General features: G+C 37.6%; 1 protein-coding gene across 1 annotated transcript; it reads right to left on the bottom strand.

Annotated features, from left to right (window-relative positions):
* Nucleotides 1–2,354: 2,354 nt before the first annotated feature.
* Nucleotides 2,355–8,506, bottom strand: LOC103657485 (cytochrome c oxidase subunit 7A2, mitochondrial). Its single transcript, XM_008684910.2, has 4 exons — nt 8,353–8,506; nt 7,017–7,106; nt 4,357–4,441; nt 2,355–2,559 (listed from the first exon to the last, which is right to left on the bottom strand). Exons 1-4 carry the CDS (start codon nt 8,368–8,370, stop codon nt 2,501–2,503), a joined length of 252 nt encoding a protein of 83 aa, XP_008683132.2. The 5' UTR covers nt 8,371–8,506; the 3' UTR covers nt 2,355–2,500.
* Nucleotides 8,507–16,927: the final 8,421 nt, after the last annotated feature.

A 16,927-nucleotide genomic window follows, 5' to 3' on the forward strand; every position in this document is an offset into this window, starting at 1 on the left:
AGGTGGGTAGATTATAAATTGTAGCAATCAATGTGAAACTGAGCAGGAACTGGAGACTGGGTAGATTATAAATTGTAGCAATCAATGTGAAACTGAGCAGGAACTGGAGACTACACTGATCACTCTTCCAGGAAGCCTGACTGTCCAGGGGAGATAAAGTCTGTAGGGTATTCATATTTGCATACATTGCTATTAACAGTGTATTGAAGCTATCCCAATCAACATTTAATCAAACACATCATAAGATAAAGCATACTGGAAAGACCATGAACTTTAAGAATCAGATAAAACTGGATTTGAAAGCTTCTGCTGTCACTTATTTGCAGCTTTGTGTAAATTGCATGCCCTCTTTGAGCTTGTTTCTTCACTTGTAAATAGTTTAACTTCATATACAACAGCCATAGATTACGAATGTAACTTTGAGCATAATACTAACAAAATTACACTTAGATATACCTCCTATGGTATTTATGTTAATGGGATAACATCATCACGGAATTCCTTCTATTTATTAATGGATACTAATCTCAAAGAGATCATACTGCATAGTAAAGATAAAAAAGAAGATTGGAATGAAGTTTGTTTTGTTTCCCAATGGCCACATTTCAACACTTCTTGACTGTGTTCTATGGACTTTTGATTAGTCTTTGAAATCTGTCAATAATTTTAACAGCTCTCTCACTAAGTGCTAAGTATAGCAGACATTTTCACAGGACTCTGTCCAGCAACCCTTACTCTGGGATCTTGTCCCTTGGCCCCTGACCATCTCCAACCCTGGTTACAATGCAGACTTTTAAAGTGAAGGGCAAATACTAAATTCAGTGTTTATTTTTTTTTTTTTTAATTTCAAGTATCTTAAGCATTTAACCTACTTTTACTTTAGCCAATCTTGGCTTGTTAACATAGCCCAAACAGAACATTTTATAAATTGTTATGTCAGAAATAGTATAATAGTATAAAGCACCTCTCACAATATTGAGATGAAGGCTATTAGAGGATATCAGACTCTTTTTACTACACAGCAGTATCTTTCAAATGATGTCATAAAAGCATTTCAAATCACATTTACGAAACTTAAGTTCCGTGAAAATGCTGACAAATATAGCTTGTTTCAAAATACTACCAGTGGTTGCTTTTTAGCTCCAAATCACCAAATTGGACCAAATTCCAGCCCAATCTAAGAACTTTCTCAGCATTTAGAAATGTCTGATATTTATTCTACTCCCTTCCTTCCAAAGCAGTGTTCTCTGCTGATATTAGCAGTAAGATTCTGTCAGAAGTTGGGCAGATTACTGCACTTAGTGGCAAGTTAAGATAAAGCGGCTATGAAGATCCTTTCCAGTCTTTGAGATTCAAGGCTGACACATCTTTTATTAGCTACCTTTTGAGATGGATTTATACTTTAAGCCTCAATGTATCAACATGAAGATTTACATTGGCTATTTCACATTTGACTCAATTTTTCCAAATACGCTACTTTTCTCAATTTTATCCAGAAATTAAGTTTACTTTTTGAGAGAGGCGGCAGAGCGGGGGGGGGGGGGGGGGGGTGTTGGTGCAGAGAGGGAGAATCTTAAGCAGGCTCCACGCCCAGTGAGGAACCCAACACAGGGCTTGATCTCACAACTCTGAGATCACGACCTGAGCTGAAATCAAGAGTTAGACACATAACTGAGCTACCCAGGCACCCCCAGAAATTGAAGTTTATAAACCTTTACTTGATTTCCCCTAGATTGAATGCACCTAGACTCTAAACTTCGTAGTGTTGCAAATGTACACCTAGCAGAGGAGACGAAGAAGCTTGACTCCTTAAGTTCCTCCCAAAGATAGCTTTTAGAAATGAACTAAGTATTTTAAGGGAAGTTACCCTTGATGTTAAAAAGTAACAAAAGCCCATTGTTAGTGTGAAAGAACAAGTCCTGAATTATTTTATAGCTTCTCTACTAAAGCCTAAATCTAAGCCATGGAACACATCCAATATTTAAACATATGCTAACATAGCTGAGAGAAAGAAAGAAAGACACTTGAATCCCAGGAGCCAAAAATGACCTGCTTCCACTAACCCCAATTTCTAGCATATCCCCGGATATAGTACAGCAGGGAGGGGAGGAATTCAAAGAAATATGCTTTCAAGTGTCACATTCATCTAAGGCTGAAGACCATCCACTGTATACGTCTGAGCTGCTCTATTATATTAAATAAATTATTTATAAAAATAAAATTTCACTAATATCATAATGGTATCTTATACAACCTCAATGACAAAAGAACCATTTTTTTTTTTTGCTTCCTAAGATTTACAAGGCTGATCAAAAATTGAAATTATTGGTATAAAGTGATAAAATAAGACAAAGCATGGTAAAGATTCTTTTATTGGTGGCAGTTAGTATAAGTCAATAAATATTGATCCCCAAAGAAGAACTCATTTATTTATCAGTTACTGGTCCATAGAGAACTGAATGAAACTGAACCAACTGCCTGCTGAGATGATAAACTGAAGTCAATCCTGCTTCTTGGGAAATGAAGCCACAGCTAGCTGATATATGGCATATGCTGTTCCTGAAAAATAAAAAGAGACAAAAAAAGAACAAGAAATTCTGAGATATTACATGTGTAAACCTAATATTCCAGCTAAAAAGTTGTAAGAGAAAGAGGCAAGTCTGGCTTTAAGAGTACTTTTATGGGAACATAAAAAAGTATTTTGATAAGTGCTGGCAAAATTTAACATAAATATATGTTAAACACATTTATTCTAGTTTTTTGGTTTTTTTTTTTTAAGGATTTTACTTATTTGACAGAGAGAGAGCACAAGCAGGGGGAGTGGCAAGCAGAGGCAGAAGGAGAAGCAGGCTCCCCACTGAACAAGGAGCCCAATGCGGAACTTGACCCCAGGACCCTGGGATCATGACCTGAGCCGGAGGCAGACGCTTAACCGACTGAGCCACTCAGGCGCCCCTGATCTAGTTTTAATATCAGTTAACTTCTATAGCAAGTGTTAGATACAGCATAATAATGTATTTGTCAACTTGATAGTAACATGTAAAATTTTTTTTAAATAAGATTAAGAACATATATAAAGGTTATTTCCATACTAACTTAAGATTGCCTGAGAAATGCTAAAAATGATTCAAACACCGAAAAAGAGGTCAAGATATGCAAGCACTCCCTAAAGTATATTATCAACGTAAAACCAAGAGTGATTCATTTAAATTATCAAGTTTAATGTAATAGCTAATAAGTGAAAAATTATTAAAACTAACTACCAGAACTTATGATGTACTATACGCTGGTTAACTGAACATAATAAAAAAATAAAACTACCAGAATACCTAAGAAATAGTTACATTGATCTAAAAGAATTTAGGACTTTATTTATTTTTTTTTTTTTAAAGATTTTATTTATTTATTTGACAGAGATAGAGACAGCCAGCGAGAGAGGGAACACAAGCAGGGGGAGTGGGAGAGGAAGAAGCAGGCTCTTAGCGGAAGAGCCTGATGTGGGGCTCGATCCCAGAACGCCGGGATCACGCCCTGAGCTGAAGGCAGACGCTTAACCGCTGTGCCACCCAGGCGCCCCAGGACTTTATCTTAAGAGAGCCCAAATGCCACTATCTAGCTGTTGTCCTCATCCATACATGTCCCTTCACTGTACTCAATCCAAGCCAAAGAAGGCACCTTAGCATGCGCAGGACTTTGTAATCAGGTTCAAATTTCAGCTTTTGCACACAGAGGCAATATTATCTCGAGTAATTAACAGAATTTCTTCAACTTTAAAATAAGGACACACACACAGTAATCACTCAAACATTGTTTCCCTTCCTCCCCCAGAGAGCAATGATTCAAATTCTTAACTCTGCTCCTGGTATACCAATTTGTGATATTCCATTACTAATACCGAACAATGGACCTGCCCAATCCACAGAAAAAATACCAAAGCACTTTGGATATAGTAATAAGTGTTGTTCTATACAGGTTTTGTTTCTGTCATAAATACGGATGTTGAGTATGGGTGTCAAATGTTGTTTAATTATGTATCACAGTAAAAATGTTAGAAAAGCCCCTGTTACAGGAGATGGGGTAGAGTAGATGGCCTGCAGAGCCACCATTAGCACACTCTGAAAGCTACCTCTATCATAAATACTCATCAAATGTTATTGGGTTTTTTTTCAAGGCATTAAAATGCTCTTATATAATATGTATCAATCACCCTCTTGAACCCTGACATGGAAAGCATTAAGATTTCAGATTCTGGAGACAGACTTCCTGTGTTAAAAATACTGGCAGAGTAAAAGCAATGAAGTTGTTAGTTACCCTCACTGTTACTTATCTATAAATCAAGCACTCCAAATATCTTACCACCAACTGTAAGCATCATAGTGGCTCGATACAGGAGGGCATCAGCTACTCCACCCTTTAGATGCACTGGAATTCCATTATCCTCCTAGATTTAAAAAAAAAAAAAAAAATAGTTGAAAACAAATCATACATGTATTAATTAAGTTCAAACGACTAATCCATTTATATAAAATTAAGTGCCTCCTTAAACCCCTGGAATTAAAATACTGTAAACATCAAAATTAAAAGAATTACAATTTTCCTAATTCTGTCTCTACTTCCAATAAATTATTAAAATAAGAACTCCTAAAAGTCAACATTCTTTCTCTTAAATTCAGTGAGAATGCAATAAAGATGTTCTTTCCAAGAAATATATAGATGTTAAAGCTGTGAAAATATACTAATTGAGTTCATCAACTGAATTATTAAAAAGATCAGTAATCACACTTTAGATTTAATCATAAAGAAGATTTATTTTTTCCTTAAAAAGGGGGCGGTTAGGGGTTTTGTTTATAACCTTAAATTATACCCTTAACCCCTAGTCCAGCACCTGGCATACAGTAGATATTTAATACATCTGTTAAATATAAGTATTTTATTTTTACATAGCATACAAATGACCCCTGACTTAATATGGTTCAACTTATGATTTCTCAACTTCACAATGGTGTGAAAGTAATACACTTTCGGTAGAAACTACTTTAAATTCTGAATTTTTACCTTTTCCCAGGCTAGCAATATGCAGTACGATACTCTCTCATGATGTGGGGCAGTGGCAGCCAGCCACAACTCCCAGTCAGCCACACAATCATGAAGTTAACCAACCAATAAACTTACAACCATTCTGTATCCATAGAACCATTCTGTTTCTCACTACCAGTACAGTATTCAAGAAATTACATAAGAGATTCATACTCTATTATAAAATAGTCTTTGTGTTAGATGATTTTACCCAACTGTAAGGTAATGTATGTGTTCTGAGCTTGTTTAAGGTAGGCTAAGCTATATTTAGTAGGTTAAGTATATTAAATGAATCTTCAACTTAACATGTTTACAACTTATGATGGGTTATTGTTTGACGTAATGACATAACCCCATCATAAGTCAAGGAGGATCTGTACAGAATAGAAGGCTTTTTAATGACTTAAAATTTTATTTGGGAAAAACAGATCACCCCAGGAAAACAAAACAAAACAAATCACTAATAATTTAACTACTTATAAAGGTTAACTACTCTATCCCACCACCGTCTTTCCTCATGTCAAAACCACCATTAACAGCGTGGTACATATCCGTAAGTGTATTTTTAAAGATTTATTTATTTAGAGAGACAGCGTATGCATGCGCACGTGCACACACACACACACACACACACGCACACACACACAAGGGGAGGGGAAGAGGGAAAGAACTGCAAGCCGACTCCCTGCTCAGCATGGAACCCAAGGTGGGACACGATCTCTGGACCCTGAGATCATGACCTGAGCCAAAACCAAGAGTCAAACAGACGCTCAACTGACTGAGCCAACAGGTGCCTTAATATCTGTAAATATTTTTTTTAATGCCATGTTATCTTTTCTAATTTACACAAACACTTGTTTAATATACAAAATGAGATTATGCCAAATAAGGGTCTGCCATACACTATTTTTCACTTAATGTACCTTAGAAACCATTCTGTTAGTCCCTTTAAGCCCACCTTATTCCTTTTAATGGGTACATAGCATTCCATTGTGCAAAAATATTATAATTGAATTAGCTAGTCTCCTATTAATGGATATTTAAGTTGTTAGGGTTTTTTTGGTATTAAAATTCTATAATGAATAACCTCTTTCCTTTTTTTATATTTTTATCTACTATTTCTGCAGAAAAGATTTTTTAAAAAGATTTATTTTAGAGACGGAGAGAGTGTGCTCCCTCTATAAAATTTTTACTTTTCAATCATGTGTCAATAAAACTGGAAAAAATACATTTTCTTCTAATATGTTTTGCAGGAGAAGCACTGACATCTGCAATTTATCTCTTTTTTGAGATTTTATTTATTTGAGAGAGAGAGAGAGCACGCGCGAGAGAGCAGAGGTGGAGGGGGAATGGGGGACAGAGAGGAAGAGGGAGAAATAGGCTTCCCACTGAGCAGGGAGCCCAACACGGCTCAGTCCCAGGACCCTGGGACCACGACCTGAGCTGAAGACAGACACTTAACCAACTGAGCCACCCATGTGCCCCTGCAATTTATCTTTCAATATACAATACAGAAGGGATTGAACTTTACTTTCTTTAAAATAGCCAATCTTTCCAATAACCACTTTACTGTATCCTTTCCTCACTGATACGAAATAGCACCTTTAACATATATTAAATTTCTACATATATATTTGTTCTGTTTCTGGGCCGTTTCTATGGTCTATTTGTCTATTCTCATGCAACTACTCCAAACAGTGCCAACCCAATGTAACTTCTCTGAAGTGTCTTTGACCTATATACCCTTACCCTCTCATTTCTTCTGCTTCCCCAAGGGCTTCTTGTATATAGCAAATGTCCAATTAGCTATCGATAGTTCCTTATTATTCTTTTGCTAATACAGCAGGATCGGTAATGATCAAACAATGTCAAATTTACTTCCTATCTCCACCTTTTGGTAATTATTACAAGTAATAATTTCCTATAAAATATTTCAATACCTGAAATAGCTTTTGTTTCTCTGGAACTTTATTTTCAAACTGCCTGCGTGAAGCAGTACTTATGGTCCTCCGGGCAATCTGACGAAGAGCCTGAAATGAAAAATCCATAGGTGTTAGGCAGATTTAGGTCTTAAAGAAAACTTCAAAACCAACCATTTTCAATCTTTAATATTACAGGAGAGGGAAACTGATAGTTAAAACATATCCAATTTGTCAGTAAGAATCCTAAACCAGCAGCCAGGTTTTCCAATTGGTTGTCCATCCACTACTCTTTATATTAAAATTCTACAGGCTCCAAAAACCACATTCAAGTAGCAATTCATGCAGATTCTGAGCAAAAAGAAAAAAAAATCATCTTTACCTGAATTGAACTAGTAGTAGCATTATATAATCCTTGAGCAAAACACTGACATACAGATATTACAAAAATAAAGAATGATTACAAAAAACACTAAGTTCAAAACGTATTTTTAGTACTCTACCATATTATTAAAAATCCATTACTTGATACCAAAATAAAATGGTATGATTCCTACTTAATTAAAATGCTTTCCTCATTACATTTTTCCTAAAAAGATCTTTAATAAGGTATAATTCTTTTAAAAAAGAACCTTGCATTATATATCCAAATGAATTAAATAATGAAACAAATATGCACTCTATATGCCAAAATAAATGATACACTGAGAGGCTAAAACCTTACTGAATAATTACAAAAGAGAACGGTCACGGTTACATTTTCCTTCTTTTTTTCGAAATTTTGGGAAAATATTTCACATGCTCAAAGCCGGTGTAGGGGTGAAGGTCACTGCAGAACCGCCTGATGGAAGCAACACTACACTTCTGCCATGACTGCTCCGAAAGTCCCAACCAGAAGTGAATGACTTGCTTTTTAAACCGCATTCTGATGCTCACAAAGCTCAGAAACGCTGAAACTTAAAGTCTTTCAAAGTACCGCTGGAACACCGTTTTGTCTGAAGCTTGTGGGTATCAGAAACTTCCCACTTGGACCTTAGTTTTACTCGTATCAGAGCTACCGACTTCCAATGACCGATTGGTTTAGGGGTGGCCACTAAAAACTCGAGGCTGCCTAACTCACCTCTGTCACTTCCCAGCTTCTCCACTCCCTTCATCTACCTAGCACAGCCTGGGGCGAGAGGAACAGATGGAAGGGAAAGTAACGGCAGGTGAAAAGGACACGGACCAAGGTGACTTCGGAAGTCGCCTTTTCCTACCCTTCTTTCCTCTCATGAGAGGCTTCTCAGTCAAGGCCCCTTAGCCTCCACTTCCAACCTTCCCGCCCCACATTAGGAATCCAAGCCGAGAAGCTTCTCACCAGCAGATTCCGCAGCATCTTGGCTCAGTTACTTCCCACCAACCGCGACAACCGACCACCAGGAACGAAAATCCCCGCACCGGAACCGGAACTACCTCCTGGCCTTGCGCAAGCGTCAGGGAAAATAAACATTTCCGGGCGGGGGAGGGGCTTGAGCCTCTCTAACCATAGAGAGCGAAAGAAAAGCTAGAGCGGCCGTACGGCTGTGGCCGCTCTAGCCGACGGCCGTTTCTGTCTCTTCAGCTCGTTCCTAACCCGGCGGATGCCTTTCAGGCGGGTGGTCCCTGGAGCTAAGGCTGGGAGAAGCAAATGACTTTTGAGACCAGAGAGGCGAAGAGTGACGTGTCCTGTACTTTTTAACTAACATAAAATTAATGTGAGACCAGGCTGTCGTAGAATATTAGTCTATTTGGGACGAGAAGGCGTTTTAAAAACTTAGCAAACCTTGAGCCATTGTTTAGACGTTGAAAAAACACTGGGTTGGCCTATTAAGTTGTGAAGCTGCATGAAATACAAAACAAAAAAGATAACTCCTCTTACACGGATACAATCCGTTTTTTCCGCTGATGAAAATTTGTGAGGGCGTTATTGTTCCTTGTGCTGAGAATATGCTGCAAGGAGCTGCGTCGGGATACTGATTTTTATCTTCTTGTACCTCTGGATGCTGCAGAACTCCCCAGTCAAGAAAATACCAGCGCCCCGAAATTGTCGAAGCTGTTCGCTCGTTTCTACGTGTCTGGGAAAATGCTGAAAAGAGGGGGGAAAATTTAATTGTGGGGCAAGAAATGGGACGCAAATCTGTACTCTTAATTTAAGTCTTACTGTCTCAGGTCGAGCAGGGCGCTTTCTTTGATCGGAGTTGCCAGGCAGAGCAATTACTGTAGATAGGCTGTGTATCTTGTATCAGTTTTGCCTAAATAATGCCACATTACAAATATCTTTTTTCTCTGCCCCCACCAAGTGTGTATAAATATAAACATACAATCATTTACCCTGTACTAAAATCTTTCCACCTTTTTACAAACTCTTCTAAATATTTCATTGTGATTTCAAATAGACAGTGGATGATATATGGGTTCAGCATAGGTGAAATGTGCGGATGAAAATTAGTAATATCAAAATTACCCCTTCTCATCTTTTGGGTTAGATCCACCAAATTATCTGTCCCCAGTAGGTTCTCTTCCTCACCAAGGTTTATAAATAGCCAATTCAGGGGCACCTGGGTGGCAAAGTCGTTAAGCGTCTGCCTTCGGCTCAGGGCGTGATCCTGGTGTTATGGGATCGAGCCCCACATCGGGCTCCTCTGCTATGAGCCTGCTTCTTCCTCTCCCACTCCCCCTGCTTGTGTTCCCTCTCTCGCTGGCTGTCTCTATCTCTGTCAAATAAATAAATAAAATCTTTTAAAAAAATAAATAGCCAATTCATCTCTTTTCTAGATAAGGACTGAAAGGATCTGGCTTAATCCCCTCTCTGTATTATGCACAGTGATCAAAACCTTGAGGACAGTTACCAGATGCCAATAGCTGGAGCATACAAATTTTTAAAAAGTAGATTGTCAAGAATTGGAACTTGTTAAAGTTATAATGTGCTGTCTTACCATTTTCTCCATCTAGATTGTTAACTTCTCAACAACAGAGATTACTTTTTTACCAATCCCCTAGTACTACTTAAAGGGCTAAAGGTTAGCCAGCAGATGAATTAATGATATATACTGGGTAATAGATCTATATATTGGATGAAGGACACTTATGGCTTTGTCCAAAAAGAACCAAAGATTCACATAAATTAGATCCTAAAATAGATGCAGATCCTTATTTGCATGTCACTTAGTTCAATTTCCCCCTTTTTACTAGATCATTCCATCAGCATATAAACATATTCCCATATTAAACGAACATTTAAGTTACCATCCCATTTCTCTTCAGAATAAAACACAGATTTCTTTATACTTGTCTTCTCTTCCTCTCCTAATCTTTTTTTAAAATACCATTTTGGGCAGGCTTTTGGTGCTTCTCCTAGGATCGCCAAAGGCCTTTACATTGTTAAATAAACTGTCAATCTCAATTTTCATCCTTTCCGTCTATCAGCAACATCTAACATAATTGATCACTCCTTCACAATACACTTTAATTTGGAAATAAGCCATAAATGCCATACATTGTAACGTATCTGTATAGTTTCAAATACGGTCTTAAGGAGCTTGCTCCGTTCACTACTCTTTTGATGATTCCTCCATTTCAGCAATGTTTCTAGTTTCCTGAAACCTCATCCTCTCAATCTCTAAATTTCAGAGTACTGCCTTTTTTTTTTTTTAATGATCATCCCTTTTGTGATTTCATCCAATGCCATGAAATACCATTTGTGTGCTGGCAACTCTCCAGGCTGACCTTTCCCTTTAAGGCCAAACATCTCCACTTAGATGTCTAATGGGCATCTCAAACTTACGATCAAAACTGAATTCTAGGGGCGCCTGGGTGGCTCAGCCATTAAGCGTCTGCCTTCAACTCAGGTCATGATCCCAGGGTCCTGGGATCCAGCCCCGCATCGGGCTCCCTGCTCCACGGGAAGCCTGCTTCTCCCTCTCACACTCCCCTTGCTTGTGTTCCCTCTCTCGCTGTCTCTCTCTGTCAAACAAATATATAAAATCTTAAAAAAAAAAAAACAAAAAACAAAACTGAATTCTACTCTCCACTCCTTATTTCCAAGGCTTCTCCTCGGCAATTTTCATTTCAAGCCCCAAACTCTGTTTTCCATCATACTCTATAAACTAACCCATTAGAAAATTCTGTCGAATACATACACTTTCAAAATATAATCTGACTCTGACCACTTCTCGTTACTGCTACCACCACTCCAGGCCAACCCACTATCTCTTGCTTGCATGACTGCAAAAGCCTTTTTAACTGGCTTCCCTACTTGTACTTTTACACTCGAGTCTATTTTCCACACAGCGACGATGCTTTTAAAGATTTAAGTTAATGACTATTTACAATTGTTTTCTTCACTGCTGTACTTGCGGCATTTGGCACAAAGAAAACGCTAATTACTGGTTCAATGAATATAGTATGCCACATTAAAGAACTTATTGAGAATAAACACTCAAAAAATCTTGGATATTCATTGTACTACTTTCAAACATTTTTCAGTCCCAAGATTCCTCACTCATTGTCTCCTTGCTCTTGTTCTGTAAATTGTGATTATCCCGACAGAAAAATATACCGAAATTTGCCTGAGTGCCTATCAAACTTTATTGGATCTTCTCAAGCACACCTGAAATTTATTTCTAGATTTGTGAATTCATCCTCTGTAGCAGAAGTTATTTTCAAAAGTTACCCATCCAAAACATCAGTTGGAGTTTCATTTGTAATATTGGAAAATTATTATCAGATTACTAGACATGATCAGAAAGTATTTCCTTCAGGGGCGCCTGAGTGACGTAGTCGTTAAGCGTCTGCCTTCGGCTCAGGGCGTGATCCTGGCATTGTGGGATCGAGCCCCACATCAGGCTTCTCTGCTATGAGCCTGGTTCTTCCTCTCCCACTCCCCCTGCTTGTGTTCCCTCTCTCGCTTGCTGTCTCTGTCAAATAAATAAATAAAATCTTTACAAAAAAAAAAGTATTTCCTTCAGAGGGTTTTTGAACATTATAACAGGACTGACAATACACTATTTAGATACATGGAAAATGTGAGGTAGGTAATGGTTAATTTAAGCCTTGTCAGTAAGATAAGTTTATGTGAAAACACTAAGTGAAAATAATTCACAATTACTGATGCAAAGTTACCAAATCACAGTTATTCAATCTTTCTTTTCCTTTAAAAAACAAACAAGATTACAATCCTTCCTTTGATCCTGCCTATAGCATCTATAAATAAAAAGAGGAAAGCCAGAATAGAGATTTGTGTGCTTGGGATGTGGGTTTTAATTCTGGAACCACGCTTAATCCACTTCCAGTTTTATAAAAACAATATAGAATAGCTTCAGGTGACATTTAATGTACAAAAACTATTAGCTACAGAAAAGATAGCACTTCAATACAATTCCTTATTTTCTTTGATTATTACAGTTAGGAATCAAGAAACATTTGGTTATCTCTTAATTGCTGTATTCATTATTAAATAATTTATCTAATTGCAAGCCTCAGTCTTTCCATCATTCAAGTTAAGGACTGGCTTTGAATTAATTATCTCTAGCTCTAAAATTCTTGTGTATGAAAAATAATAAATAAAATATATTAATGAGTTTACTCCTTGTTGAACATAATTTATTGGCCACCTAATATGAATCTAACACTTTGCAATATGTTCAGGGAAAAACTTTTAAAATCCCTCACCTTCTGGAGCATATAACGTAATTAGGAAGGTAATAAACCCATAATAGTAAATTATGATGTGGATGCAAATGAGTCTTAGGTAACTGGTTTAGCAAAAGTTGCTCATGGGAAATTCAAGGAAGATAGCAGTCATTAGGGAGGTTTTGAAAAGACGAAATTTCAGCAGAGTCTTGTAGAATTAGAATAAATGAAGTAGTGAGTTTTAGCAGGGTCCCACAGAATAAATGGAAGAGAGATTAAAAGTCATTCTAGAGTTAGAGCAAGAACATGATTAATAACCCAGATTTAGAATCAAGCATCATCTACTGCAGGAACTTTAAAACAGATGCCTAGGTGTAGTGAAAAGAGAAAAAATATTGTAGTTAATAACCTGAAGTCAGACAGATCCTGAACCTGTCATTTAATAGTGATTATGACTGAAGGCAAGTTTAATAATCTATACTTCAATTTATCTGTAAAATGGATAATAGTATCCATCATCATTGGGTGGCTGTGGAGATTAAATGATATAACTCAATAAATGTTAACTGTTAAAAGATTTTATTTTTAACATTTTAATTAACATTTTAAATAACATGTTCGGGGGGCAGGAGAGGGACAAGCAGACTCCATGTGGAGACCACCACCTGAACCAAAATCAAGAGTCCCCCGCTTAACCTACTGAGCCACCCAGTAATATTTATAGGGTACCTATAAATATTAACATTTATTATGGAAGAAAAAGTTGGGTAAAGAGAAACAGATCAAGAAAATCCAGGCAGAAGTTATAGCATAGACAGAGGCTAAGAAGAGAAGGTGAACAGATGTCTTAGGGAATTGCAAATACCTCGGTTGGCAGAAAGACAAATGAGGGTGTGAGGGAACAGTGGAAGGCTGGGTGAGATTTTAATAATGATTTTAAATTTGATCCTGAAGGTGAATGAGGGCTATTTAAAAGTTTATGGGGGGGACTCCTGGGTGGCTCAGTCGGTTGAGCATCTGCCTTCAGCTCACGTCATGATCCCAGGGTCCTGAGATGGAGTGCCACATAGGCCTCCTTGCTCAGCAGGGAGCCTGTTTCTCCCTCTGCCTGCCACTCCCCCTGCTTGCGCATGCTCTCTCTCCCCCTCTCTCTGGCAAATAAATAAAATCTTTTAAAAAAATAAAAATAAAAAAGTAAAAGTTTATGGGGTGAATTGTCCAAATCAGAAGTCTGTTTCAGGATCATTCTGGTAGTAGTGAAAGGCTAGATTGAACATAAATTTCAATGGTCTGAAAGTTCATTAGAAGTCCAATAATAATACAAGGAAGAGAGACAATCTGAAATAACTTAGTAGCAAAGAGATGTAGATAAAGGGATGTAGGTAAGGGGATGGATTAAAGAGACAACTATGAGGAAGTGCCTTCAAAAATCAACAAAGTATGGTGGTTCTATTGGATTGGGAAGCTGAAGAAGACAGGGAGAGGTTTCTGACTTAACTGATGAGGTGGTTGATCATCCCATTCACTGTATCAAGGAATGTAAGAGAAACCAACGCTAGTATGAAATGACTCCTATTTTTGCCTTCTTATAGAGCTTAAGAAATCCAAAGACAATCTAATGAGATCCCAGCTGAACAATCTAGAGCTCAGAAGAGATGTCAAGGCACAAAAAAAGATAAATCTGTGTATAGATGGTAGTAGAAGTGACTAGGAACTTTATGATTGCTCAGGGAGTATATGTAAAGGGAGAAAAGGCCTGGAACATAACCTCAAAGAACTCCCAACATTTTATGTGGTGAGCATAACCAAGGAATATATAAAGGAGACTAAAGACAGATAAGTAGGAAGAAAAGGAGGAGAGTTCTTCACAAAGCCATATGCTAAGAATGAAGAGGGAAGGAAGATGCCAACTATCCGATGGAGCAAAAAGTTCAAGGGTGAGTTTATTTCCTGTGACAAAAAGGAGTGGCAATTGTTCATTGTCATTTTTCTATATTTTCTGCTAAATGTTCATCATCTATCACTTCCCTTATGCCTCAAAACAAAAATCTGTCAAGTGGGTATTAAAATTCCCATTTTACTGATATGAAATGGCAAATGATTTAGGAGATTAAATAATGCGAAGGTAGATTTTTTAATATATATGTATATAGTTAAGAGCCAAGTCAGCCTGCTTCTAAAACCCGTACTCTTTCTACTGCATTTTTCAGACACAGAGGATAGAAAACAGAGTACAATGCAATTGTGAGGTGAAACCCTAGCTAAAGCTGAAGATGACAATAATGTATAAATTACTCTTTTACAAGCTTTGTTGTAAAGAGGAAAGATAACACACTCCAGGGATTACTTTAGACCACTAATTCAACTGCAATTTAACATGCATTTTTAAAGCTATTTTTTTTTCTGTATTTCTGGTCCTTGAGCAAAGTAGCATTCAAATCTTGACAGTGAAAGTGATGTACAGTGAGTTCAATCTTCTTCAACATTACCCTGGATAAAAAGCTTACACACCAACAGACAAGCTCCCATTAATATCACTGACAGTACATAACAAATGTGTCTTTAAGATCTTTAAAAATGTTATAAAAGTACCAAAAAGTAATTCAAGGCATTTTCTGGTTTAAAAAAAGTGGATTGGCTCCAAGAGTTTATCTATTCTCCCTTTCACCCCAGTAAATTGAAAAAGGAATTGAAAAAGTAGGAGTTATTGATAGTTCTCATTATCTTAAATGAATCTCAAAGGCATGCTAAATGAAAGAAGCCACTTTCAAAAGGTTACATATAATTCCATTTATGATTTTCTAATAGAAGACGAACTATGGGGGTGGAAAAGAGATCAGGAGTTGCCAGGACTTATGGATAGGGGAAATGGGGAGTACAAAGGAGTAGGGTAAGGGAGTTTTGGGGGCTCATGGAGCTGATGGTACTGCTCTGTATCCTATGATGGTTATAGGAAGCTATACATAAGTTAAAATGCACAGAAATATACATGACAAGAAAAAAAGTAACATTTACTGTATGATCATCTAAAACAATTTTTAAAGACATGGGCCCAAAAGGATAGAGTTGAGAAGGGGGAAAAAGTGAATTCAGCAGATTTCTAGGAAACAGTAGATGAGATATGACTGAGCAGAACAGAGCAGGCTGCATTCCAAAGGGACTTTAAGGGGGGCACCAGTGAGAAGTATGCTCATTGGTTCACACCCCGGAGAAGCTCAGACTTGGACATAAAAGTTACAGCAACAGGGGCACCTGGGTGGCACAGCGGTTAAGCGTCTGCCTTCGGCTCAGGGCGTGATCCCAGCGTTCTGGGATCGAGCCCCACATCAGGCTCCTCTGCTATGAGCCTGCTTCTTCCTCTCCCACTCCCCCTGCTTGTGTTCCCTCTCTCGCTGGCTGTCTCTCTCTCTGTCAAATAAATAAATAAAATCTTAAAAAAAAAAAAAAAAGTTACAGCAATAAGGAATAGGCCTGAAAATGACTAGTTGAAAATTATATACAAAAGAATGGTCAGATCCAAAGACCTCCAACTTACCCCTCTCAGCCAAACAAAGACAATCTCTCACCTCCATCATCGTCTCCCACAGGTAGGAGGTCACTTTTATCTGGAGAAAGTAATGGCAGACAACCAGGTAGAAGGGATATGCAGAGGTACAGGTATATGGAAATATGCATAAAGTGGACACCAGAAGGTGAGGTGGAGGACAAAGCAGAAGCAGTTAAAGACAGGGAAGAAACAGACCCTCCTTGACCCCTTCCTACTGCAGAAGACCAGAGAATTCTCTAGAGAAACTGAACAGACCCAAAGAAAAGGCCTTCAGCCAAATGTCCGGCTCTCTGCCAACCTCTAATGCAGTACTTCTCAAAATTTGGTCCACCTACAGTTGCTGACCTGCCAACTCTTTTTTACTTGTCTAAGCTCTTTATCATGAACAGGAACAAATAATTCGCCAAGTGGCATTTCTGAGTAGCACTGTGCTAGTGAAGCCTATCACTTGTCAAGCACTGGACACAAAAAAGAGCTTTCAATTAGTTTTTTGGGGCCATTCACATATGACGGATTGTCAAGACTAGCTGGAAATACAAAGAAAGTCACCTACATGAAGAAGAGAAAAAAAAAAATTTTAAATAGCAACAGCAAAAATCAATGCTAACAAAGAAAGAAAAGCATATATATCTTCAGAAAAATATTTTATCTGTGAACTAAGATGAATATATTTTCAGAAACAGAATAGAAATAAAGGAAGTCTTAGAAATTAAAATACTTTTTATTTTTATTTTTT

The sequence above is a fragment of the Ursus maritimus genome, unplaced genomic scaffold, assembly GCF_017311325.1.
Source record: "Ursus maritimus isolate PB19 unplaced genomic scaffold, ASM1731132v1 scaffold_29, whole genome shotgun sequence".
Classification (NCBI taxonomy): domain Eukaryota; kingdom Metazoa; phylum Chordata; class Mammalia; order Carnivora; family Ursidae; genus Ursus; species Ursus maritimus.